The sequence below is a fragment of the Daldinia childiae genome, assembly GCF_008694065.1.
Source record: "Daldinia childiae strain JS-1345 chromosome Unknown Scaffold5, whole genome shotgun sequence".
Lineage (NCBI taxonomy): Eukaryota > Fungi > Ascomycota > Sordariomycetes > Xylariales > Hypoxylaceae > Daldinia > Daldinia childiae.
The window spans coordinates 2,029,870-2,054,722 of NW_022984646.1; the positions used below are offsets into that span (position 1 = coordinate 2,029,870).

A 24,853-nucleotide genomic window follows, 5' to 3' on the forward strand; every position below is an offset into this window, starting at 1 on the left:
CTATAGGTAGATCTAGCACGGTACCTCTCTATTATATGTCAACTCTTATATACCATCATGTATCTTATCTACCAACTACATTAGGTATTCGTCTTTACATACTCCACACGTTGTACGCCCTTCAACTGCCATTGTTGTCGTTACCTCGGGGTTCAAAATGCCGGTAGATAGCCTTAACAATCGAGCACGACACCGGCCTAATCGAAGACGTACGGTAGGTACCTACCTACCTACCTAAATAAATAAATAAGTAGTTATATATATAGTCTTGAAGTTAGCCTATTAGATATCTACAACCCCCCCCTTTCTATGGCTTTTCGCTTTCGAACCCTTCCTCGATTCTTCCAGCCAGCATTAGTCCGAGTCCAACCCGCCGCATCCGTAACCGTAACCACCATCCCTAGATTATTCCGTGGCCCCGTCCAGATCCAAATGGCGTCTATTACCGCACCGCCGCCGGGCAAACATGAATGGCTTGTAGTTGTACCCGACAAGCCGGGAACCCGGGAGAAGAGGCTGGAAGTGCGCGCGTAAGTCTGGCCCAATACGCCGCCACCGCCACCAACCAACTATTCTGGGGACTTGTGTCTCGGGCTTACACGTGAATCTTATTTTCCAGCCAGCATTTCGAGGGCTTGAAGCCGTACGTCGAGTCTAAACAATTCAAGACTGGAGGTATGCATTACTAGCAATCCCCGAGCCTTCCATCTTTCTCGGCGCATTTAAGTAATGTTTTCTCAAGGCGCTGTCTTAAACGACAAGCCCGAAAGCGATGACCCCGCTACGTTCGACTGGTACGGCAGCACGTTAGTGGTTGTTGCCGAGTCTAAGGAAGAAGTTAAGGCTATCCTTGAGAAAGACATATATACCAGGACGGGAGTATGGGATACTGAGAAGGTATATCAATTCTTGCAAACATAGGGTACAGAAGCTGGCTAACAATCAACTCCAGGCTCTAATATTAGCCGTAAGCTTTTATACCATACATCTAACTCCTTTTAACAATACTAAATCACTTTCTTAGGCCAAATTTGCGTTCAGGTTCCCCTGATTTTCAGATTCTAAATGTCTGGGCTAGACTTATTCTAAATACCAAAGTCCTCCATAATGTATTCAGTTCATGTCGATATTTATAATGTTGATGGCCATATTCATTGTAACCCTATACCCGTTACTTGCACGTGTCTTACTTGTAGTGAAAGGTACGGCAGCATTGGCATTGGCATTGGATTGGCATCGTCCTCCAGAAGTTAATAATTACAAAACAAGATTAAAGAATACACTTCCTATACATCAATCAGCCGAGCCAGACGAGATGAACCACCACTCTATAATTGCATCGCAACTCTTAATACGTTTAAACACCTCAAGATTCCTGTTCCGATGGAGGGGTTTCTGTTGCTGCCTCCGCTGCCACTCTGAGCTCGTAGTTCAGGTCGAAGCATTCGGCCAGCAATTCAGCTACCTACCTTGACCTTCGGGTATATCTTCCCCGACCATGAATTTGCCGTCAATTTTCATATTGTCGATCGAATGTAGCTTCATGCTATAAGGGTAAAGCTCCCTCACTGATGTTACGCCCACCGCTGTTCTTTACCTCGACGAGGCAACGTTTTAACGTCTGCAGTTGATTGTAAATCGGCAATAGAGCCTCAGAAACCGGCTCTGACGATATCATAAGATGATAGATATAACCGTAGCTCCTTCGGATTAAGTAAAGAAGCGTCTAAAATATTGTTAGCCAAAACTATATTTATAGCTGTTAAAATGAAAACGCACCCGTTGAACATAAAGTTCAGCTGGTTGCCCCTGATCGTCTACCCAATTTCCATTTACTCTGCTTTCGTCGATCCTGTCGAGTTGTCGTTGGTAGTCGTACAAGTCCGTTTCTCGCAGTGACCACGCTTGAGTCAACGACAACTTATCAAGGTCATTCCTAATGCCAACGAGTACATCGTAAATTGGCCTCCACTTGTCAGGAAATTGGCCGTTTCTGGACATAGCGTTAGTGAATATACCCGGGTAGATGTAGCTGGACAACACACTTTTCGAGGACAATTTTCGTATACTCTAAACATCGATCCACCAACAGCGAGACGCTTCCGCTACCTTTTAAAATATTACCATCAGCGTCGAGGAACTGCCCGTCCTTTCGTGTCTCGCCAATCTCTTTCAGCTCGCCTCTCGCTTATGTATTTCCGATGGTGTGAACTGAATAAAATGATTAACAAGGGTAATGTTGTGCTAAAAGGCGGACGCAGACGGATAGTATTTACCTTTGATTTGGTATTGATTATAGCCATCTGTCTCATTATAGAGACGAGTCTGTCCGCGGTCGGCCGTAATGGCTCTGCAATATCCTCAATCTTTTTCTGTAGGTTTGCTAACGATTGCGACATCGCTCTATCCGTTGCACAATCAAGGTCTCAAGTAAGGGTGAAGGCTTCGTGCTGGCAGAATTGTGTGCTATTTCCGATAAATGGACAAGCGTCTGGGACATGCTCTCAAGATCCCGAGCAGAGAATAAGTTGGCTTCGTCCAGATGGTCTAGGAGTCGCTTGATAGTCGAGGTCAGGGCATAGGCGGCAGGGGCTTCATTGTTTCGGCCGATAGTCATGAAAAAGAGTGATAGTAATTGGAAACAGCTGTCTACCACTCTGTCAACTATATAGGTAAAGTAGAGTATGAGTTAGTTACGATGACTCAATAGGTAGCTGACCGGATAGCTAGGATTGTTCAATTTCTAATACTATCATACCTCTATTCTCTTCAACCGACTTCCCATGTCTAACCTCGTTCAGGATTCTGACCTGCTCAATGGTCTGGTCATATAAAATCATGACATCTTGGGTTCGAACGTAGGTCGTGCGGTCGAGTTTGCGTAATTGCAATTGATCGCGAATTGCAATTAGCTTTTCGAGTACCTCCCTTTCACCTTCGTCCTTTGGAGCCGGTATCTTTGGAGTTTCCATATCGCCGAATTTTAGAGCAATCCTTGACTGCGAGCCGTGGATTTCTCAAAGTAAATGGAATAAAGAAGGAGAAATATAGGATGAACCCCCTCCTGCCTTGCTCCCCTCTTTGTCCACTGATATCTAAGCTAGATGATCGCCTATTGATTACTTATAAATGACTTTCATCAATTTGAAGTTCTGTAGAACGGTAGAGTAGCATAACACATGCGTAATCCTGGGAGGTGCATACAGCGTCCAATGGCCAATGGTTCTTTTCGTTACTCTACACGATTTTATCAACGCGGGGGATTTTGGGGGAACTTGTCAGAGCTTTCTAAAACTGTCCTTGGTGCGGTATCTCCTAAAACTATGTCTCTAGGTGTCTGTAATTGGAGGTTTCTACGTAGTAAGGCCTTGATTACTACTGTATTTAATTAATGGAGGAATAGTTTACTTGGGAAAGATGAACACTGATGAGGGAAGAAGTGCCCAAGGTGGGCTTTAAGGCTAAGGTGGGCAGGTGGGGTCGTGTGCTCATCACAAGCTTTCTAAGTTTCTACAAGCAGTACTGTTCTACGAGGTAGTGAGGTGTACCCTCTTACCTCATATGAACCAAGCGTAAAGTTTCCCGATGATCTTGCGGGGCAAATAATCTAGGCTCTGATTGGTTCTGATAATTAGCCAATCAAAACGGACCGTTCCTCTAAACGGAATCTTTATTTTCCTTCCGTGCTAACCCTATCTTCCTCCCACCAAAAATTTCGCATTGCGAATTGCGAATTGAATGTGACTTTCCGCTAATAATTTCACGAGCGCAAATCCAATATCAACATCTTCGAGGTGTGCTTCCGATCGACAATTCTACCCATCCAACACCACATTCGCATCCAGACACATCCATAACAATGTCGACTGCCGAACTTGCCTCGTCGTACGCGGCGCTCATCCTCGCCGATGACGGTGTTGAGATCACTGTGAGCAACCGCCGCGTACCCCTCCTACAGCTCTTTTGAGCGTGGGGTTCAGGGAAATATATATGACTTCGTTCATAAGAATACTAATTGTAGATATGTAGGCCGACAAGCTACAAACCCTGATCAAGGCTGCCAAGATCGTTGATGTCGAGCCCATCTGGACACAACTCTTCGCCAAGGTACGACGAATTAACCGATTCCGCGGGGAAATGACCATATTTGCTGATGCATGCGATTCTAGGCTCTCGAGGGCAAGGACGTAAAGGACCTGCTATCGAACGTTGGCTCCGGCGGTGCCGCCGCTGCTGGTGGCCCTGCTGCTGCCGCCGGTGGCGCTGGTGGTGCCGCTGAGGAGGCCAAGGAAGAGGAGAAGGAAGAGGGTATGTTAAATCCATCCCCATATACACAACATGGTTTAAAGCAGGTTTATACTAATTCCCGATGCAGAGAAGGAAGAGTCGGACGAGGACATGGGCTTCGGTCTTTTCGATTAAACACGTTCCGCGATCGCGAATACTCACCTTCCCTTTGTACTTTCACTGCATGGTTCTGGGGTTCCATACACCATTGGTGTGGCGTGAAGGAGGCAATATTAGGATGCCATGGGCGACCTTTACCCTGTCATAGGTTAATATGACAATTGGCTTTGCAGATGAAGCCACGAGAGACGAATTAAAAAGTCCACTACACTGTGAATTGTTCATTCTTCGTTGTTTATTGCGCGACCTGATGTGAGATGAAGTCATGGCCTCAGATGTGAGTTGCAGGAAATGAATGCAGTGATCTCTAGTAGTATCCACACACAGGCAATCTTCGTAGATTGCTTATATTTGCACCGGCTCATCATTCTTTCTATGATGTATCCATATACTATCCTCCGAAGCGAGGCCCGAACGCCAATTTATTCATTTATTCATGAGTATCATGCAGCCCTTTTTTCCTATTCGTAGCTTATTGTACGATCAAAGCAGCACTAGGAACTAGACCAGCCTCCTTCAAAGTTTTACCAAGATCAAGGTTTCCTTCGAAGACCTTTCTGGGGAAGTTCTGAACGAACTTGGTAACGGTAAGTCCATTCTCCGACTCTAGCATTTGCTTGACTTCGAAAAGAGTTGTGTCCGCTGGGAGTGTTTTCATGACGTTGCCATTGGAAGTTTGCAATCTCAGTCGAGCTTCATTGTGAGTAACGGCAGGACGAGCAGATGCTGGAGCGGGGGGCTGGGTTGGGGCTGGAGCTGCAACTGGGACTGACTCCCCTCTTGCAAGTTTTGCCTGCTCTGCCTTGCGACGACGTTCTTCCTTGTCAGCTTCGATCTTAGCCTTGATGCGTTTCTTGGCCTCAAGGTCATCGAGCTTCTCCTGTCGCTTTTTGGCCGCTTCCTTGATCTGCTCCTTGCGCTGGAGCTCCTCCTTAAGCTCATGTGATTCTCTGGTAGCCTTTTGGCGGATTTTCTAAATGATTATTAGTAAGGGAATTGTGATCAGATCAAGTTCTCGGGCTAGACGTACATCATTGCGCTTCTGTTCTTCCTTTTCTTCGGCAGCTTTGCCGGCTTTCTTAGCCTTAACACGCTCTCGGAGTTCTTCAAGTCTCTTTTTCCTCTCCTCTTCGCTAAGGGGAGCAATCTGCTCAGTAGACTCAGCAAAATCGGTATGACCCCTGAGAGTGAAGTTAGTTTAATAATAACAATAATTAATTATAACAATAATATATAATCACAAAGAGATAGGATAGCTCTCACGATTTGTTGGCATGGAATTCAGCCTCTCCTTGACTACGGAACTTCTTGCCACATTCATTGCAGACAAGTGACATTGCGACTACACCTTCATCTATCTTTGCAATGTTGGCGCCAGACTCTTGTTCCTCAAGAAGCTCATCCAATGGGGTATCTTGAGTCTTCTCCAGCCAGTCCATGGCATCCGGCACTAAGACAGATCATCATCAGTTAATCATATTGACCAGTAGTATGTAATTAAAGGCAGATACTCACACCCGTCGGATTTCTTCACTGCCAGTTCAGCACGTGATTTGTCAAATCCCATCTCCAGGAGTTGCTCAAGCACGGATTGTGACATCTTGGGCGATGCTGTTTTAGGATACAGTTAAGATTGGGCTTAAGTGAAGTAAAGTGAAGAAGATGTGTTGTTGTAAGTTGTTTGGTGGGAAATAAATGGGGCGAGGATAAGTTGTAGCGATAGGTTAATTATACACTGTTTCTAGTAAATTCGTGTTCTGCTGGAGCTGGAAGATTGGGAAGTGAATAGAAGTTGTAAACGTAAGCTGTGAATGTAATAAGCATGACTTTGCTTTCTAACTCACTGTAATTTCTTTAATGGCACGTCATTTTAGATGCTGCCTCAAACCAGATGCAGTGTCTTGAACAAGAGGGTGGGTACCTAACGTGTAAAGGTACCGAAAGTATCTAACTTCTATACATGCACGTGTATCTTTTTATGGCAAGAACCTTAAACTGTGTGTTTTACATAGGTAGGCACGACAGAGATTGGTTCGTGCTTGCCGCATTCTTTATTTTACACAATTCACAATTCAATACTAGCGTAGATAGGTGACGAAATGCAAACATTTTGACCAACAGATAACACGGTGCATAACAATCGGTAGTAAAACACCAGGTATATATTTTATTCAAAAACCGTTACGGATTTAACAATCTAGACTGGTAGCATCTTCTGTGTGAAAAGACCGTTATTCCAGCTATCAATTTTCAATATGGACGCAAAATCTATTACGCCCGAACTTATTGAGCAATGGACTTCTGAAAGGACGTCAATGCTAGCCCATACTCTTGGCGATGTTGATCATTGTCCCGATCATATGCGCCTGTCCCGTTTCAAGGATAGCGAACATCCCATCAAACCAGCAACCGAATCAGCAGGCCGAGGACGCTTGGGCGTTTTGCCTACGGAACTTATTACAGATGTGATTCTCCGACTTGACGTTGCTTCGTTAACTACCTTGCGACGAGTTAATAAAGACTTTATGTCGCTAATCGACTCGATGCATCAATACGAAATGGTCTATCGACTTCAACCTGACCTGATCCGCGATATCATCAGCACGCAAGCTAAGCACTTTGACTTTGGAACATTGTTCAAAGTGCTCTGTGAACCACATTGCGTCTTATGCGGAAAATTGGGCGGATATATTTATCTTATCACTTGTTTACGAGTCTGTTATATCTGCTTTACCGAGGACAAACGGTTCATGACCATGAATGGAACACTTGCAAGTGATATTACCGGCCTTTCGAGGAAGGAGCTCCAACAGCTGCCACATATTCGAAGCCTCCCGGGACGATATGCGGACAATGGGCGAATGTTTAAAGATCGGCTAACGATATGGGACCGGGAAGCTGTGCAATCCATCCAAAAGACCAAAGGCCGCGAGATACCCGATTGGAACCACAAGGATCCGCGTCGATTCATGGGCATTATCTCTGCCCCTTATTTCGAACTCCCTTCTAAAGATGCTAAATGCGGTTTATATTGCCTTGGATGCAGCAATTCTAAGGAAAAGGAAACACATCCCCGGAAGTTATATACTGAGCAGGAATTTGTTGATCACATTATCCGCTATGGACCTCTCAAAAAAAAAAATTCTACCTAACACATGCACCACCGAAACCTAAGCGTAAGCGTGCCTAGTTAGAGATCCTGCAAGATACAACCTCATGCAATTATATCCACCACAATAACGCAAGGTTGCAACACCTCTCATTCAGCAAAGGAGACCTGTCATCTGATCTGCCGCTACTGAGTGGAGGCTCCGTCAATAAACCCACGAAACCTGCTATGAAGTATTTCCATGATTCCACTCTGGACGGACTGCGACACATTTGCATTTAGGAAGAGGAGAAGGCTCATATATTTTGGCTCTCAGAGGGGAATATTGCTGCCGAGATGTTTACAACTTAGAGTTGTTTAACTCGTGCAAGATCTGAGCATAGATTAGATATGCTTCAGTTAGTCTAGGTCGGCCTCTCGAGATCTGTTTCAAGGAGGTCCATAATATTAGACAGCACTAATAAAAAATAAAAGATGATATTCATATATTATGGTAACCAACTTCCTAGGAAGTTCCAAGATTGGTATATAATGCCAAACGGTTTTATAGATAAATCATTACCATCCATTTGTTACGGTAAATTTAGAAACGGTATAGGAAGAGTGTAAAGTTATGCAGAATATTATGTAAAGTCAAGGGCTGAGCCAAGCCTTAAGCTACGAAGTACCTAATTACAGAATGAACTAAGCCCAATCTGTAGAGTTTTCCCCTAAGGTACAGCACCATAATTAGGTACCTAGGTACGTAAATTAGTAGGTAGGTAGGTACCTACCTACGTAGATGCCATTAGAAACCAGGGCTCCCAGACAGTCGGACAGGACCCAGTCAAGCCAGTGCTATGTCGTAACATGACAAACTACGACAACACCACTACCGTCCGTGCTTTTTATCCCATCTCAGCCAGATTTCCATCTTCAACGTTTCTTCCCTGATCGCCGAACACAGTTAAACTACTTTTTCTAATTCTACCAAAGTCCACGCTACCGACTCACTTTCGATAATTTTTAGAGTCGCAGCCGAATCTTTTTATTGATAATCTTTTTTTTCTTCTTCGATAGGTGCTTACCTGCCTACCTGCCAAAGTGTCCAGATTGCGATCGCACTCCAACGAATTTCGGGCGCCCTTTTTATTTGCTTTCTAGTGCAACATTTCACGACACCCGTCCCATATCTACCTACCTTAATACTATTCTTCCAGTGTGTATACGCCATACATACTTACTAGCAACATGTCTGTTGAGATCGATCCTCAGGAGCTTGGCTTCCATCGTGCGTCATGAACCTTACCCAGTATCGCATTACTGCTATTATATATACATATACTCACGGATTGTTGTAGGCCCATTCACGGCGGAAGTTTCAGAAGTCTTACGGATCAGAAACCCGAATTCTCACCCGGTAGCCTTCAAGGTATGGCACATTATTCATAATCTTTTGCGCAACCCCTGACTAGACTTGACTAACAAATTACAGGTGAAAACTACCGCACCGAAGCAGTACGCCCCCTATATCCAATACAATAAGTTATATAATCTATAGCGCCATAATACTGATAATGCTCTCAATCAAGGTATTGTGTCAGACCCAACTCTGGCCGGGTTGAGCCTGGCAAAGAGGTAGAAGTTTCAGGTGCGTATTTGCAAGTTATTTAGATACAAGATAATTCTCCTTCTAACAAGTCGTAGTTATTCTCCAGGCTATGAAGCAGGAGCCTCCTCCCGACACGAAATGCCGAGACAAATTCTTAGTCCAGTCGGTCCCGATCACTGGAGACAAGGAATTCGCCAACCTAGCATCTATCGTTAGTGCCACTTAACTACAAAATATCCCCTATACCGAATACCTAGCTGACTAAAGTAAAAGTGGGACGGTATTGAGAAATCAGCGATACAAGAGAAGAAGATTCGGGTTATCTTCATGCCTCCTGTAGGCGCTCCTGCTGGCACTAGTCATCTTGAGACGCCCGTCAAGCCTTCCGCAGCCAACGGCGTAAGTTTATTGATGTTCTCACCATACTCTTTTGCCATGCTAATACCCCTTGGATATCTAGGCAACACCAGATGTAGCTCCTCCTGCCTACTCCTCTCCCGGTGACTATTCAACTAGCCAAACGGATATCAAGACTGAGAATAATGAGATCAAACGCGAGGAGCTCCCGGCAACCGCAGGTGTGGCAGCGATTGCGACCACCCAGAACAGTGACCTAAGCCCCGAAGAACTAAAGCAACAACTTATCCAAGCCGAAAAGGTAATCGCACAACTTAAGCAAGACCAGGAAGGTTTACGACAGCGTAAGACGGGGGTTACGGATAAGGCTAGCTCTAAGCCTGCCGCGTTAGCTCAGGCAGCACCAGCCGGTACTGAAGGTGTGCCGATCAAGCTTGCGGCGATCCTTTGTTTCTTGAGCTTCATGCTCGCGTATCTCTTCTTTTAAGTTGCGAGAATGGTGTTCTAGCAGATTCTTTTAGGACAGAGGTTGAGGAATCCCCTTAGGGTTAGGACATTAGTTTCTTACTAAAGGGAAAGCATTAGGCGTGAAGAAGACTATACCTAGGCGAAGAGAAGTGGCGAAGAGAAGTAATAGGAGGTGGATGAGAAAGGCCAGGCTCCCTCTTATGTGAAATGGGCGGAAGTGAGACGAAGGATCTAAGCTAGCCTTCGTTGTGGCAGACATTGTACTTTAGCATGTATTCCCCTTTGTTTTCCGTTGGCTGTTCAAGGTATGAGCATTCTGATACATATATATTCGCTTGAAATTGATTACGGTCCCTGGGCGATCGTCGTAATACCTCAAGCTCAGGGTTAGCCTAGCTCTTTATGCACCCCCGGAGCTTCCGTATATAAGATTGTTTTTGAGATCTTCCCGTTTTATTGATGGCGATCCGGCCTTGGCTTATGCCTACACCGATGTTACCTATGTACCTCGTTCAAATATTACCCAAGTACCTGGGTAAATTGCATTGCTATGTGCTATCTCTTTCACTGTGACGGAGTAAAATCCTTAACAGACTATGAGTCTGGTCGTTTCAAGGTAATTAATTATCGTATTGACGAGTCTAACCCTTTTCTGACCACGTCAACCCAACGCCGAATCTATACTCTAGACATACGGTCTAAGCATCGAATATACACGATTCCCGCCAGGTAAATTAAGCAGTGTATATCTATCATACCACTGCTAGCACGCATGACTTATGTAGATACATGTCCAACCATCTAAGCCTCGAGCTCGTTCTTCTTCCAATCAGTCTTCTGGCCCACGAGACGTCCACCCTCCTTGCGCTTCACTCTGCACCGAATACCGACGCTCTCGTCGAAGATGAAACGCCAGAGGACATAGGTCCAGCTGCGGTGGTGCGGGAGTTCAGTGTAGAAGTCGCTGGCAATGCGGTTGAGCTCGGGAAGTCTGGACCAGGGGATGGCAGGGAAGTCGTGGTGCTCGTTATGGAAGCCGACGTTGTACACGAGGAAGTTGAGGGGGCCGTAGTACGAGTATGTCTCCGGGACGGGGACACGGTTCTCTGGGTTCTTCTGGGAAGGGGTCACGGTCTCGTAGACGTAGTGCTCGGCGATGAAGTGGCCTGCCAAGGGGTGCAGACTACCGGCTAGGAAGGACGATAGCAAGAAGTACATCAAAGAGTTGATGCCGAGGGTCTTGAGGATCACGACGTCGAAGGCAACCTGCACGGCCACGTTGGTGGCGGAGATCCAGGTGAAAGGTACACTGTACACGCACATAGGACGGACGGCGTAGAAGAAGATCTGGAAGGTGCAGAAGAAGGCCTTGCCGAGGATGGAGTCGAGGAAGACGGCCTCAAGGGCGGTGGGAAGATCGGTGTCTAAGCCGTCGACACCCAGGGACTTGTGGTGCGTTAAGTGGTAAGGGCGGAAAGAGGCGCTGTAGGGGATACCGATAGGTAGGTTGGCTATGATGGCGAAGAGCCGGTTGGCGGTGGGCGAGCGGAAAGCCAAGTTGTGGCTAATCTCGTGGATGGCCATGAACAAGTTCTGGTTAGCGGTGGCGCCGACGACGTAGGCTAGGAGCCAGTAGGGAAGCGAGAAGAAGGAAGTATTTCGGAGGGCGTAGGCACAGAGGACTTGTAGGGCGACGACGCCGAGGACGACGTAGACGGTGAGGGGCTCGGGGCCGCAGAGCTTGGTCACTTCGGGATGCGCCTTGATAATGGCTAGACGTCTCGTCCGATGGGGCTCTTCGGTATAGGTCCAAAAGAAGTCACGATATTTGACCTCGATCGGGTCTCGTTGTAGGTCCGGGGATCCATCTTGAACTTTCTCCCCGCCTTTACCGTTGAGGCGGATTGTCTTCTGCAGCTTAGGCGCGCTCGGGGGCGCTGGTCGTGGTTGAAGACTGCGAGGGGGGCGCCATTGTTATTATTTTCCTTTCCCTTTTTCCCTTTTTCTATAATCTTTTTTTTCCTAATGCAACTCCTCCGAAATTAAAAGAGTGAGAGGGGGAGGAGGAAAAAAAGAAAAGAAAGAAAATACTTGAGCAATGGTCTCAAGGTGGCACAGGAGTAGAATGTGGAAAGGAGACGGGATTGTATGTACCCATATTTGCGGTGAAGATTGTTTTTTTCCTTGACTCCCTGCAGCAGTACAGCAGTACAGTAGAGGTAGTGACCCTAGCTGCCCCAGTAGTAGAGTACGTACACAGTAGTTGTTGTTGAGTGCGGCACACCCGCGTGGCGAGCTGCACAAACTAAACCTAACTTAGACTAATGGGAGCTAATCAGAGCTAATCAATAGTTTTTCTAACGGTCTTCAATTGATCATCGTCGTCCAATCATCCTTAATATTCAGACCATAAGGTGCCATAAAGTCTTAGGGTCGAACGTTAGTCTTGCCACCCCACTTTTGCACTTTTTTGCGGCGGATGCTCCCTGAACTTTGTGTTACTCAACCCTTTTTTATCTTTTATCCCATCATCTTATCTTTGCCTCGTGCTTACGTAGTTTGAATTGTGAGAGTAGTCATACATATATACCCATCCACGTGATATTGCCTTGAAGCTCATTGCTGAAATATTGGGGATATTGGGAAGTGAAACTCTATCTACCCTAACTACCTATTAGTCGTTTAAAGGCGTAGTGTAAATACGACAAGAGATATTTTAGACTTCTCAAGTTACACAAGGGTTAGAAAGGGGCCAAGAAGAAAATTAGTAAGATAGCAGATAGCTATACTAATAGTAAATACTACCTAACGTATAGTGTATAGTGTATAGTCGCCTAACTGTCGTTTTATGAATACCTTCAGCTTTTAACAAGTCAATAATAGACAAGTCGAATATCGTCGGTGTGAGGCACAGCCTACCCCATCTAGCAAATACCTACATTTGCTCAGCTCGGCTACCTACTTATGCTAGTGGTCATTGCCAGGCAACAGTAGCCAGGGTCTACCGAGCCTCAGGTGCCCGTGGTGCATTATATACACCTCACCAGGCCGCATGGGAAGGCAGGTATCCTATGCTTCCAAGCCTCGAAATTCATGCATACGGACCTACCTCCTATGACCTACGTATGTAGGCCTGTTTCGTACAGTAGTTCTGATAAGATAAATCTCTTTCCGTCCCAGCCTGACGGCGTGATCTTGATGTCATTCGAAGACAGTGTCCATGTGGGAGATTCCTTGCATATGCTACCAGGTACGACCCCTCTCGATCTGGTGCATCTTGGATCTAGTGCATCTCCCGGAGCGCATTGCGATCTTAACGGGGACACGCCTTATAGGTCCACAACGTCAACAGTTTGCTTATTTGCCACTCGTGATCGAAGGATCAGGCTCCGCCGATGACGATCCCCGTCGCGATGGGATCTAGATCATTTGGCCGGGTGTGTCAATGGTTACCTACATTAGCCAGGGGTTAGTCTTAGTCGTCTTGGTGAATGGGTCGGATGGAGAGGGTCCTTACAGGTAGGTCCTTACACCACAGGGTTGGTTTAAGGAACGAGGGATCTTGCAGGATGTTCTATCTTCCATTGGTTAGCTATTCAGGGACATCCATGAATCGAGATCTAACAACTTGCATGTATCGAGATCCATCTAGGCGTGCCTTAGATCTACGTACCCTTGACGTACTTATGCCTAGGTAATATCGAGAGATGACCGGGTTTACCTCAGATTCTTAGACAGTCTAGATGTCTTAGCTGTATAGTGCTGGGACCATGGCCTCGGTATTCGATGAGCAAATATAGTGACGGTAGTTGGTGTCTTATTCTAAGTTATTTGGTGTAATACACATCATCCTCCTTTAAAAGTTAACTGCTTGTTGTGTATGTTGCAGTGAATTCATACTGTCTCTTCGAATTATGACTTTCTATCAGGCTTTCCCTCAGAAATCACAAAGGCTAAGATGAGAAAGGGGGTCAAATTATTATCTCTTACATCATCATATAAAGTGATGAGTAATATAGTATACATCATATTGTGTTTGGGGATGCGAATAATACACTTCCGTTAGAAGGGATGTGGCCACCCGTTCAGGTGCATATGTATTAGCCCGTATACTCTCCCGTGACGGCCTTGTGCATTGGGGCGGCTGGATATCGGTTTCGAAAAGATTGGTAGGCCGGGTCCTCGGGGGTGATGAAAATTACATGTGACTACCAAATTCTCCGAATGGTACCATAAATGGAACTCCGAAAAACGGTATATTGATTTGAAGTTATGGCTAGAGATAGGCTTCAAGGACTATTTATAAAAGCCTGACAACGAGAACAGAAAGGTAACAAGGGTTACTTAGCATATAGGTTCGTAGAGATCTGGTTCTGGAAGATGAGGTTTGGATAGTCTAATTTGATATGATATCCTATACTGTCTAATGCGAGTAGCCACCCGAGGAAGATTCGAGACCTAGAGACGACTGGTTGGGTATCTACGCTTATCTCTCCCGAATGCATGACTAGTTGGCTACATAAAGGTTGGTACGATAGTCTTTTATTGAACGAGTAGTCCATCCTATATGCAGGACTTGTGGACATACATCGACAAGACCGTCTTATAGCCAAATGAGGGTAGTCGTATAGGCATTCCCGGAACGGAGATGGCAACCCAACTAGTTATGTATTACCTCGCAAGTTTATGTCATGTGGCTCAAGTTATATATGATAAGCACATATTCCAAATTGATTGGCACTCTCCGAGGTTATACTACGAATTGGATTAGAGTCCAAATGGGGTTGATATTCCCGAGAAAAAAAGTGAAGAAAAAAAAGTCGGTAGTATTCATCACTATAGCAGGGCGAAACTGATATGCAAGGGTTACAAGGATTGAGTCCAATCGAAACCTGCATAGCCCCCAGGGGTATCCAGACTCCAGAGACATGAAATGGGAGAAGATAGTACTTAACTTATAAGTCACTGAGCTTGAGGAAATACTATTCAATGAAATGTTACATAGTTCGCTCAGCAATCTCGGAGTAGTGCTGACACGCATATATATTAGGTTATGGAGTGGCTCATTGGCCCGCAAACTATTATTCCTAGGACTTGAAGTATATAAGCCCGGGCTAAAAGCCCCCTTTTTTTTTCGCCATATAGTTGCTCTCTTGTTTTGCATGTCCCAACTGCAGAACTGTACCTAAATGTAACCCACGGTAACAATTATATGTAGTAGAAGCAAAATGGGCCTCACTTGCACCGTGTCTTAATGGGCAAAGGTGAATATTTCCCTTGTAAAATTTTGATGCAAGGCCTTTCGACCCATGCCCATGGCTCACAGCCTTCAGGAGGTGGTATTATCGTCGTATGCATGGGCGGAGTATTTGAGATGTATGATGGTAAAGGTCGGTGGGAAAGGTCGCCAATGAGCTTGTTTTTGCTTAAGGAACGTTGCGTAAGTTGACTCGTTCCCTCTTCAAAGTTGTGATAGCTCCCTTCTGCTTGGTTCTTTGGTAAGCTCGGCGTATCTTGTTCGCCCAGTACGTATTTTTCGCGAAGCATGCCAGATAGCCTAGCTGCTGGATCAAAGCTAAGATAAACCAAAGTTTTCAGTCCGTTGGTATCCTCCCCTATTGCGTATACTACTGAACGCTCATCACTGAAGGAATTAACGCCACCTTGATAGTTAAGAGGGTTCAGTATTTTATAAATATCGTTTATAAATGGGTCCTGGTTTGATTCGTCTTGTTTAGGGGGCCAAAAGTAAATCTTGTTAGGTTGGTAGGGATATGCCGGTTCCTCGTTAGATTTTGGCTTCGATTCCAATTCATAGTTAGATTCCAAGTGTTCCCAGGAAGGCCAATAGGTTTTCGATTTTCTAAACCCGGTCCTTAGGCGTAAATGCCGTGAGCCTGATGATCCGCCAGAGGAGATATCATCAACTAAATCCAGATACGTACTGCAACAGCGCTGGTAGGCACGTAGGTGGGTCTGACTTCGCGTATACACGAGCGCCATAGAATTATTATCCCCTGGATGTACATTTTCGGGAGCACGGAAACGTGAATCCGATCCGTATGGCTTGTCCAGATATGCAACGGGGCCAGTCGATCGTCCAATTGTTAAATTGCCCTCGGGGGCTGGGGACTCTCTGTTGCTATCCACCTCTGAATCTTGGTCAAAAATTACTCCTGTAATGTAATAAGTCCGTTGACTACCGCTCTGGTTCGTGAGCCACTCCTTTCGTGACTCGATTATGTTTATATTACCTGAAGCCTCGTCTTTCTCTAGTTTGAGAAAACTCCATCTGTCATCTATGGGGCCCTCAGCATGTTGTCTTCTCCAACTATCCTCCGTCTTCATAGTTTGCTTATTCTTAAGATCCGGAGCATGGAGAGGAAAGCGAAAGCAATGATAATAGGAATTCCAATCCGTTTCTCTGATCTCGAAATCAGTCTGGTTAGAAAGTCCGTAAAAATAATCGTCTATAATTTCAAAGCAGACCGTAGAGTCAAGGTCGTAGCCAACTACATCTGCCAAGTGCATTTTCCGGGAAAACCAAGAGCGCTTTTCGATGTCGTAGCCCATGAGGACCCATTTTCTATGCCCGTCTGCTCCTTCTTCCGAATGTGTCCCAAAATAAAGATAATCTTTGTTGTTTCGTACGAATATTTTAGCTGCCGAGTCTAGCTGGAGCGTGGCTACAATTAGCTGTTCATCGGCTTTGAAGATAAGAAGCCAGTTCTCCGTGTGCGGCAGCGCGAATGAAAATAAGCACGAAGTAATACCATTCGCATGATATAAGACGCGGAACTTGTATTTACGACTTTTCGCAGATCTAGGCACAGCTTCATGAACTAGGGTCGGAATGTCTATGACGAGCTCGTAACTTGCTGAGCCGTGAAGGTCGAGGATTCGTAACCAGCGTTTAGGCCGGGCCTCGACGATATAACACAGTGTCCCATGGATATATTCATAAGAGTCGGCAAAAGCGATGATACCTACCAGGTATGGGGACGCCCGTGAAAGCGCCTGGCGTCTTTTTGCAACTCGCCTTAGAGCACGCGAGAATTGGCCACTTCGCTGTGCCTCTTGGGCTTCGGCTGTGTGGGAGGCTTGGGCCTTTGCGTAATGGTCAGCAATTTATGCGTGGCTTGGCTTGCCACGAATTGGCTATGCTAGGTATGACTTAGGTACTCACAGTAATAATAGCTTTACAAAATCTCTCCTCTCTTACCAAGTATTGGAAATGACGACATGATAAGGATAGATCGAATATCTCATCTATATCTAGATAGTTCACGATGTAAGACATTATTTCATAGGGTAACCGCTGTAAATTTGATACTGTCCGTGGACTCGTCGTCGTTAATAAGTTCCTCGATGTCCGCATCTGTCTTGAACAAGCTGAGAAATGGGTTTTACGTAGAGATTCGGTAGCTAATCCAGATTTGAACGGGATCGATGAGAGCTGGTTGCACATGCTGTATTTTGAGAGGGAGGAAGATTAAGGCCAGCTCTGGCACCTAACAGTATGACCCCGGGGAGTTCCATACTTTATGTAATGTAATGTGTTTTACGGTTTGAAGAGCCTCAACATTTAGCCCGGCTCCAGGTACGGCATGTGCTTAGAATATGTACACCGGTGTGGAAAACAGCATGGTTTACACTAGGTAGGTTAGGTAGATACCTACCTATGTATAACCAAGCCTTGTTTGGTACCTACGGTTCATACTATGTGTGTACCTATGTAGTATGTACTACAAGGAAAAACCTGGCGGATACGTTTACCTATTATGAGGCTCTAATCGTTATGGTAGAATAAATGATTACCTATATACAGGTGTGTATGTATTAGTGATACTTGCGCTAACCAAGGGGGCTTGTTGGACAAAAGGTTAGGTAGGTACATCGTATATACTGTCGATAGTACTAAATTGTATGTACCGCGCTATGTGTGTAACCGACCAATACAACTAAGGGTCTGTCTTAGTTAGGGGTCTTAGCTAGGGGTCTTACCGAGTACCTAGCCTAGGTAGATTTAATTCAAAGAATACTTAGGTACTTCGTAAAATGGAAAGAATGGAAGTACCGCAGAGCCTCATTTCTAAGATCCCGCCCATCCCCTCTTCTTGAGGCTCTTTTCTCCGTTACACCATACACCATTCACCATTTTCTTCCTTTCCTCAATTGTTCATATGCATTCGTTGATTCAGAGACTATGTCTTGCACTTATTATATTTGGGTTTCTTATACATTTATCTATTCTCGAGGCCATTTTCAACCGAGATCGAATGTGCAATATTATATTAATGCATAAAGGTCTATAGCCTCCTTTTCGGACCCCATATAAGCCAAGACAGAGCCTGCTTCTTATGCCGCTCTAGACTTAATTTAACAGTATGCACGGCTGGCCTAAAACCGGATCGGTACAAGCCTTTATATTTCCCCTTGCTTCTTAATTTTATTTATCAGTAAGCCTTATAGTATTTTGGGTTAGGTTAGGAAAAGTACGTCAGCTACTAACTAACTACTAACAAGCTCGACAGTACCTAACATAGATTCCCCCTCAATCTTAATCACGTAAGAATATATTATCAGTCTCGTGACAATTAGTAGATGTCAGTAAGAGTAGCTTTGCATTACTAGTAAGCTGGGTGTGGTTCACAGCATGAAAATCAGTGAGTGCATAACAACCGACTCCTATCCCGAAAATTGCCTTAAGGCACCGAAAAGATCCGCTCAGACTCAAAGTCTTCTCCCGACCCGGATGTCGAGAACGAACTGTCCCGGCCCGTATTGGTTCCCCCCCCCCCCCCCTTCTACTAAGTCGGTCAGGAAACGAAAAAGTTACACTATGTATCTTTCTAGTATCCTTACGAGACAAGCGAATGCATAGCGCTTACCTAGATAATGACATCCTGGGTAAAAAGCCCAATTATTTCATACCTATTTAGATCTATTCCCGATTTAAAAACACCCACAGCGGTTGTGAGACTACCATATGCGTATTGGTTGGTAAAATTGATAACATTAAGGTGGCTGCGGCTGACAATGAAGCAGTTTCACTCTCCTACATGCCTCGGAATGCCCAAATAGACTGTAATACTAGCCAGGAGGAGCACCTGTGACTACAGTGCCCAGGAAGTCTACTCCTAGGATACCATCTTCATTTCCGTCTTAGCTACTTGGCATCTAAGTAGATATAATTCCTTCCTCGCTAACGAGATACTACCACATGCTAACACTATTACCCTCGGCCTAAAACCATCCACATTCACGATATTGCTAGAGGATAGTGGATCGTCACGCCCGGGTAGAACACTATATGGCTTGTAGACGAGTACAAGAGCCTTACTCCAACCGTGCGTTTTCATTCAAGCCACGCAAGCCGATCACGAGCAACCGAATCTGTGTAATAAGACAATTGGTGGAAACTTGGCGGTTGCTTCTAGATGTTAAGATACTACAAGGCCCCTTTACCGGAATATTTACTTGTTGGGGGCGTCTGCAGTTAATTTGGCTGACGAACTACATTTCATATACGTGGCCTATCATAGAAGCTCGGATAGCTGAGAAACGGAAGTTGTGATACGGAGTGTTGAACAAAAGGAATTGTTGCCCCTATCATAGAGTCTAGACTAACTAGTCTACGTAGTATACCGATCGCTGCTTTATTATCCGCTTTGCCTTAGGTACCCTATTAACGGCACGTCTACAAATCCGGTAGAGCCTTGCTACAACGTTGCCGTAGAAGATATAACATTTCGACCTAATGACCATCTGATTCTGCGAGCTATACCGTCTAGACCGGATGATTATCGCCGAGTGTTGCCAAAGACGCCTATTCAGCATAGTGAGAAATTAATCCCGTGCTGCTGGCATCTTAGGCGAGGTTTGGCGTACGTGATACAAGGTAGAAAAGACTTCAACCGCAGCCTGATGGAATTGAGTATGCGACCAAGTCACAACGAAGTCACAACGAAGTCACATTCCCATTAGGTACGATATGCGTTTGAGCCGAATTGGTTCGTCAAGTAGAAGAAAGTCTCTGTATGGATACATGGAGTATTCAGCTTCGAATATTTAGGTCGGCATCTTTACTTTGACGAAGATCTCCACCATATTTGTCGATAGAGAAGTGAGGACCTCAGCTGAAAAAAATGCAAGAAGGGCCCCGTGAATCACACCTTGGTATAGTATCCGATTCTATAATATACCTGGACCAACGGTCTTGGTACTGCCTCTTAGGTTCCATTTGGGGGTTAACTAAGAGCTATACCAGGCGATTGCCAGCTTTTTTCTGCTGCGTCCTGTTTCTACCTAACGGAAGTATGCTTCTAGAATGAATCTTCTATCGGATTGAGCATCCATACTAACACTTAATTCGTCGACCTTTCTTGGACGTGCCAAATAGCATACCCGGACCCCCGGATCCTAGCCGTTGATAATACGAATAAAAACGCCTAATAATTATCATTAGTAATATATAGTTCTCCTATTCGATAGATTACGGAATGACGTCGTGTTGGACCCTTAGGTATTCGTCTATTTACCGGAGCTAAGGTCATTGGTAGATGGATATTATGCCAATCGGGATATAAAGGAAGGCTAAGACGTATCACAGTGATAATACTTATACATGCATGAAAATCCAACTAGGTATCGTATATATAAGAACCTTCCCATACCTGGAGGAAAGGGATTACTCCTGAAAAGGTCATAACCGACGATTTGGCCATATAGGCTTGTAAAAGCCGCACATAGTGAGAGCCTGGTCTTTAGAATATCACACGCAGAGTTGCAAGCTGTGTAATGTAGTACGGGCGCGTGTGTTGCTGCATTGAATACCACCATGTTGATTGACCCTGAATATCCTGATAGTATCTTGTTTGGCGTTGTATATGCATAGAACCCCTACATCTCATCCAACAAGCATGGTGCATGGAACATAGTATCGGAGCGATTCGGGCCATTACCCTGGAAGAAACCTCCGATGGGGGAGGGGGGGTGCAGGTTTCAAGCTGAGCTCCTACATTAGGTATATGTGTATTGAAACCTAGGTTTATGAGTATATTTCCAAGGACATATTGGAGTTAATTCACAATGGACGCTGTTTTGCCTTTCCAGCTCATTCGGGATTTTTTTAATATAAATTCATTACCGCCGTAAGAGAGAGACTTTGATAAAACTTTGATTGGTTAAGGTAATTGAGGTGTGTAATACTCGTATATTCGTGTATCCAAGACGAGGCTTACGATGATATTGAGCATTTTCAATATTCGTCAAGAGAGCCTAGAACTAGAACTTTATAGAGGGGCAGGGGTGAACGGAATGCACTCATATTTTCTAGTTATTCGCCATCTAATAAATTATTTATATTCTTTCCACCTTAATGATGAGCATGCCTTCCTTCGTATCGGCCAATATCGTTTTAACCCTCTTGCCAACACCCTCGTTATTAATCAAGAGCTACCTGGTATTTTATAAAAGGGGTAATAGGTTGATTTGGTAAAATTGTTGGTAGTAGGCTCCCCTCCTTTTTTTTATATATATAAAAAAAACAAAAAGGGTGGAAAAGAAAAAAAGGGAGAAATAAAAGCTCATGTATGCGTAAAAGTCACGATATAATTATTGTTGTTTTGACATAGACTAAAACAATAGACGGGAATTGCGATGTATGCGTTGATTAAACTTAAGCGCGAAGGGTTCTTGAAAGGGTTCTTAATCCAGTATCGTATGATCCATGGTTCGCACTGATCGGCACCTGGCAAAAGAACCAAACTTTACATCTTTTCTTAATAACCGAGATTCAGTTCAGCTCTCAACGTTGCGAATCACCAACTACATTTGGCACTTGCATTTCATTTGAGAGCATCTGATCCACCAACAATAATACATAAACGAATCCTTACGGGACGGCGGATATGGCACCAGGAGGGAATCTTACGCCACGGGTATGCTACTTATTGTATCCTTGCATCTATTGTATGAGATGCACTAATCTAACCTGGATTTATCTAGACTATCATGGCACCTGCAGCCGCCTTCACCATGGCATGCGTTTTATTTGCGTATGAAAATTGCCCAGTCACTTGATGCTGTTGGTGTACGTGCTGACTAGGTTCGTTAGTTACACACGGTCTTCTATAAAAGAAGCTAGACGTAATGCCGTGCGTCTTTTTTTCTTCCCTCGGGCCGCTCAGCTCGGGTAGTTTGGAATAAATCTAGGTAGCTTACTCGATATAGCAACACGAACGGGATCAGAGACGCCAGTCAGGCGGGCCAAGCGGCGGCGGCGGCAGCAGTAGCAGCAAGTGAGAATAACAAGAATGGCGACCCAACCGCCGATTCAAGCAGGCTTCACCGCTTCCTTTCCGCCACGTTATATTACATGGACGTTGGACGAGTTGGTAATATGAACGATATGACTATGACACGATGCAATCTATATTGGCTTGCATTAGGTAGGGCATGAGTCGATGGTTACGAGGACCAACCTTCCGAGACACAGAGCCAACTTGGAAAGGGGGAGGGTAAAATACCTTATGGTCATCAAGGGGCGATGATATCATAAATGCCTCTTGTGAGAGGTTTGAAGCCCAAGGCATCATCAGCTGAAACTATCAAACATACATAAGATTCTACGATACTTATATACGTATATGATAAGACTTTTATCAGGGAATGGTTACTCTCTAATATAACCAATAGTAATAGTTTGTAATATATTAACTAGTCAGTTTTCACTCATTGTCCAACTCTTCAATTAATGATAGAATGAGTTTATATAGTTATGTGTACATAAAGAATTACCTCCTAAGAATAACTGAAGGTTAAAAAAGGTCTGCTGTGAATGTACGTATCTGATTTAATATAGCGCAGATCACTGCATTGCGCCCTACCTTAAGTTTGTACTACCACTATTAACTATGACATAATATAGTGACTCGGCAGCCTAAAAACGCTAATATTAGGTAATATGGGGTACCCTACCTACGTAATAATGTACCAGGTATTTTAGCGACCACGTTGTAATTGTTGTAAATCTATACGCGTCTTTGAACCTTTGTTGCTACATGATTCGTTCAGGTCTTCGACATACACTACATACAGCCTTAAACCATGATCTAACTTACCCTACACACAATAATAGCTAACGCGACTACCGCTATGGCTGGCAGCAATCTCCTCTCTCTATTGGGATGGACATTCCTCCCCAATGTATGTTCTATTCTACTATTGGTCCTATAATGAAGAAGCGATCCCGAAACTATCATTAACACTAACACTAACACCGCGCGCAGCTCGTCACCGGCTGGGTACAGTCTATCTACTACGGCCTCACCATCCGCGCCGGCGACCGCAAACCCGCCCCGAACTCACCCCGATACGCCGAACACCGCCGTCGCATCCACATCCTCGTAGTGTCCCTGTATCTGCTCTACACCATCTACGAAGCCGACTATGAACTACGCCGTGCCTCTGACTACTATGCCGACCTAGGCGTGCCTCTCGCCGCCACCGAGCGCGATATCAAGAGCCGTTTCCGCCGTCTCGCGCATTGCACCACCCGGACAAAGTCATGAGCAGTGCTGGTGGGGGTGATGCCGCCGACAGTGCCGATTTCTTTATGCATCTGAAAACGGCTTCGGACACCCTTGTTGACCCCGCGCGGCGCTTCGCCTATGAGCGCTTTGGCCCAGATATTGTCGCCTGGAAACACTGCGTCACCATACGCGATTACGTTATCCGCGGGGTCCAGGTCCTAGTTCCTTACTATGGCTTTGCCGCCGTCGCCATGTACGTGTTAGGACTGATAGGGTACCTAGAATGGGGGCGATATGGCGCTGGCTGACCCTGGTCGCGCTGTGCGTCTTCGAGCTACACACCATCACACGTCCTTCATTTCCACGCTTCCTCAGCGGCATTATCAACCCGGTTCTGACTCGCTTCACCGACCATCCCCTTACCTACCCTTCCAAGCTATCACTCTCGCGCGCAAACTAAGCATTACGCTGTACATTGCCTTCTCGCAAATAGGACCGCTGCTACAGCCGCCAAATCAGAGGGGATGAAGCCCGGCGAGGCGTCGGAGAAGGCGTTACAACAAAGCTTAGATAGACTCGAGCAGACGGCTTGGAGTATGGATGTCGACGCAGCACGACTCATGGAGCTGGAGATGGCTCCTTTTGCTGGCGATGCCGAGGTAATCGGTAGCATGCGGTCGAAGCTAAAGGAATGGCTCGTACAGAACACAATCCGCGCGGATCCCATGGTGAAGGATGCATTGGGACGGTCGTTCCAAAAGCGACGGGTAGATGCGCCTGCGGGGGCTAAGGGAAACAGATAACCAGTTAAGACTTGCATTACTACTTGTGTTAAATTTATTAAATTGATTTAACCCTAATTATTTTTCTTGATACTATGCTATTGATCCCAGCATGGACGACGCAGTGATTAAATTTACCTTTACATATGTCCAATTATTCATTCTAATATGCATATCACTACTACATAGTAATGCTCTTGATGAGGATTATTCCTTTAGAGTCTTTGCCTGCCTCTGGTCTCGATAGGAATCAATACCATCCCTACGAAAGCAGCCAAGATCAAGATTGCTGACATATAGATGGGGGTTTTAGTGCCATCTCCAGGCATGTTGGCAGCAAGAATTGGTGCAATGAGCCCCGTGACGCGGTTTAAGAAGCTGGCCACACCTGTCCCGGCTCCTCTAACGGGCGCGGGGAAAATTCGGGGGTGAAAGCGTAAAGCACACCGTACATGATATTCTGGCAGAAGGCTTCGATGCAGGTGAAGAAGAGCTGCGAGTTCGGCGTCGTACCGAATGTGACGAAGAAGAATAAGAAGAAGAAGATAGAGCAACTAACGTAGAGATAGCGAGCGTCCCCTTCCGCCCTAGGAATGGCGACTTG

At 45.3% G+C, this 24,853-nt stretch overlaps 7 protein-coding genes across 8 annotated transcripts; 4 read left to right on the forward strand and 3 right to left on the reverse strand.

The window, feature by feature from the left end:
• Nucleotides 1–432: 432 nt before the first annotated feature.
• Nucleotides 433–921, forward strand: GL218_05698 (putative dimeric alpha-beta barrel protein; the record flags this gene model as incomplete). The annotated part of the gene is made up of 3 exons (XM_033582378.1): nt 433–530; nt 620–675; nt 743–921. The coding sequence occupies 3 exons, from the start codon at nt 433–435 to the stop codon at nt 919–921; spliced, it is 333 nt and encodes a 110-aa protein (XP_033434264.1).
• Nucleotides 922–1,546: 625 nt separating this feature from the next.
• GL218_05699 lies at nt 1,547–2,972 on the reverse strand (the record flags this gene model as incomplete). Of its 2 annotated transcripts, XM_033582379.1 has the most annotated exons (4): nt 1,547–1,726; nt 1,780–1,993; nt 2,046–2,109; nt 2,759–2,972. In XM_033582379.1, the coding sequence occupies 4 exons, from the start codon at nt 2,970–2,972 to the stop codon at nt 1,547–1,549; spliced, it is 672 nt and encodes a 223-aa protein (XP_033434266.1). The 2 variants fall into 2 exon arrangements, with proteins under 2 accessions (XP_033434266.1, XP_033434265.1); XM_033582380.1 differs by lacking the exons at nt 1,547–1,726; nt 1,780–1,993; nt 2,046–2,109 and adding an exon at nt 2,384–2,664.
• An 887-nt stretch (nt 2,973–3,859) lies between these two features.
• On the forward strand, nt 3,860–4,422 carry GL218_05700 (60S acidic ribosomal protein P1; the record flags this gene model as incomplete). Its single annotated transcript, XM_033582381.1, has 4 exons — nt 3,860–3,928; nt 4,030–4,107; nt 4,170–4,308; nt 4,376–4,422. 4 exons carry the CDS (start codon nt 3,860–3,862, stop codon nt 4,420–4,422), a joined length of 333 nt encoding a protein of 110 aa, XP_033434738.1.
• A 457-nt stretch (nt 4,423–4,879) lies between these two features.
• GL218_05701 (UBX domain-containing protein 1) lies at nt 4,880–6,007 on the reverse strand (the record flags this gene model as incomplete). The annotated part of the gene is made up of 4 exons (XM_033582382.1): nt 4,880–5,380; nt 5,438–5,588; nt 5,671–5,857; nt 5,923–6,007. 4 exons carry the CDS (start codon nt 6,005–6,007, stop codon nt 4,880–4,882), a joined length of 924 nt encoding a protein of 307 aa, XP_033434739.1.
• Nucleotides 6,008–8,746: 2,739 nt separating this feature from the next.
• On the forward strand, nt 8,747–9,951 carry GL218_05702 (Vesicle-associated membrane protein-associated protein C16G5.05c; the record flags this gene model as incomplete). The annotated part of the gene is made up of 7 exons (XM_033582383.1): nt 8,747–8,786; nt 8,857–8,927; nt 8,991–9,013; nt 9,088–9,146; nt 9,203–9,318; nt 9,381–9,506; nt 9,568–9,951. 7 exons carry the CDS (start codon nt 8,747–8,749, stop codon nt 9,949–9,951), a joined length of 819 nt encoding a protein of 272 aa, XP_033434740.1.
• A 782-nt stretch (nt 9,952–10,733) lies between these two features.
• GL218_05703 (Dihydroceramide delta(4)-desaturase) lies at nt 10,734–12,552 on the reverse strand (the record flags this gene model as incomplete). Its single annotated transcript, XM_033582384.1, has 2 exons — nt 10,734–11,886; nt 12,515–12,552. The coding sequence occupies 2 exons, from the start codon at nt 12,550–12,552 to the stop codon at nt 10,734–10,736; spliced, it is 1,191 nt and encodes a 396-aa protein (XP_033434741.1).
• Nucleotides 12,553–23,090: 10,538 nt separating this feature from the next.
• On the forward strand, nt 23,091–24,270 carry GL218_05704 (uncharacterized protein; the record flags this gene model as incomplete). The annotated part of the gene is made up of 4 exons (XM_033582385.1): nt 23,091–23,141; nt 23,225–23,352; nt 23,424–23,720; nt 23,961–24,270. 4 exons carry the CDS (start codon nt 23,091–23,093, stop codon nt 24,268–24,270), a joined length of 786 nt encoding a protein of 261 aa, XP_033434742.1.
• Between the last annotated feature and the right edge of the window lie 583 nt (nt 24,271–24,853).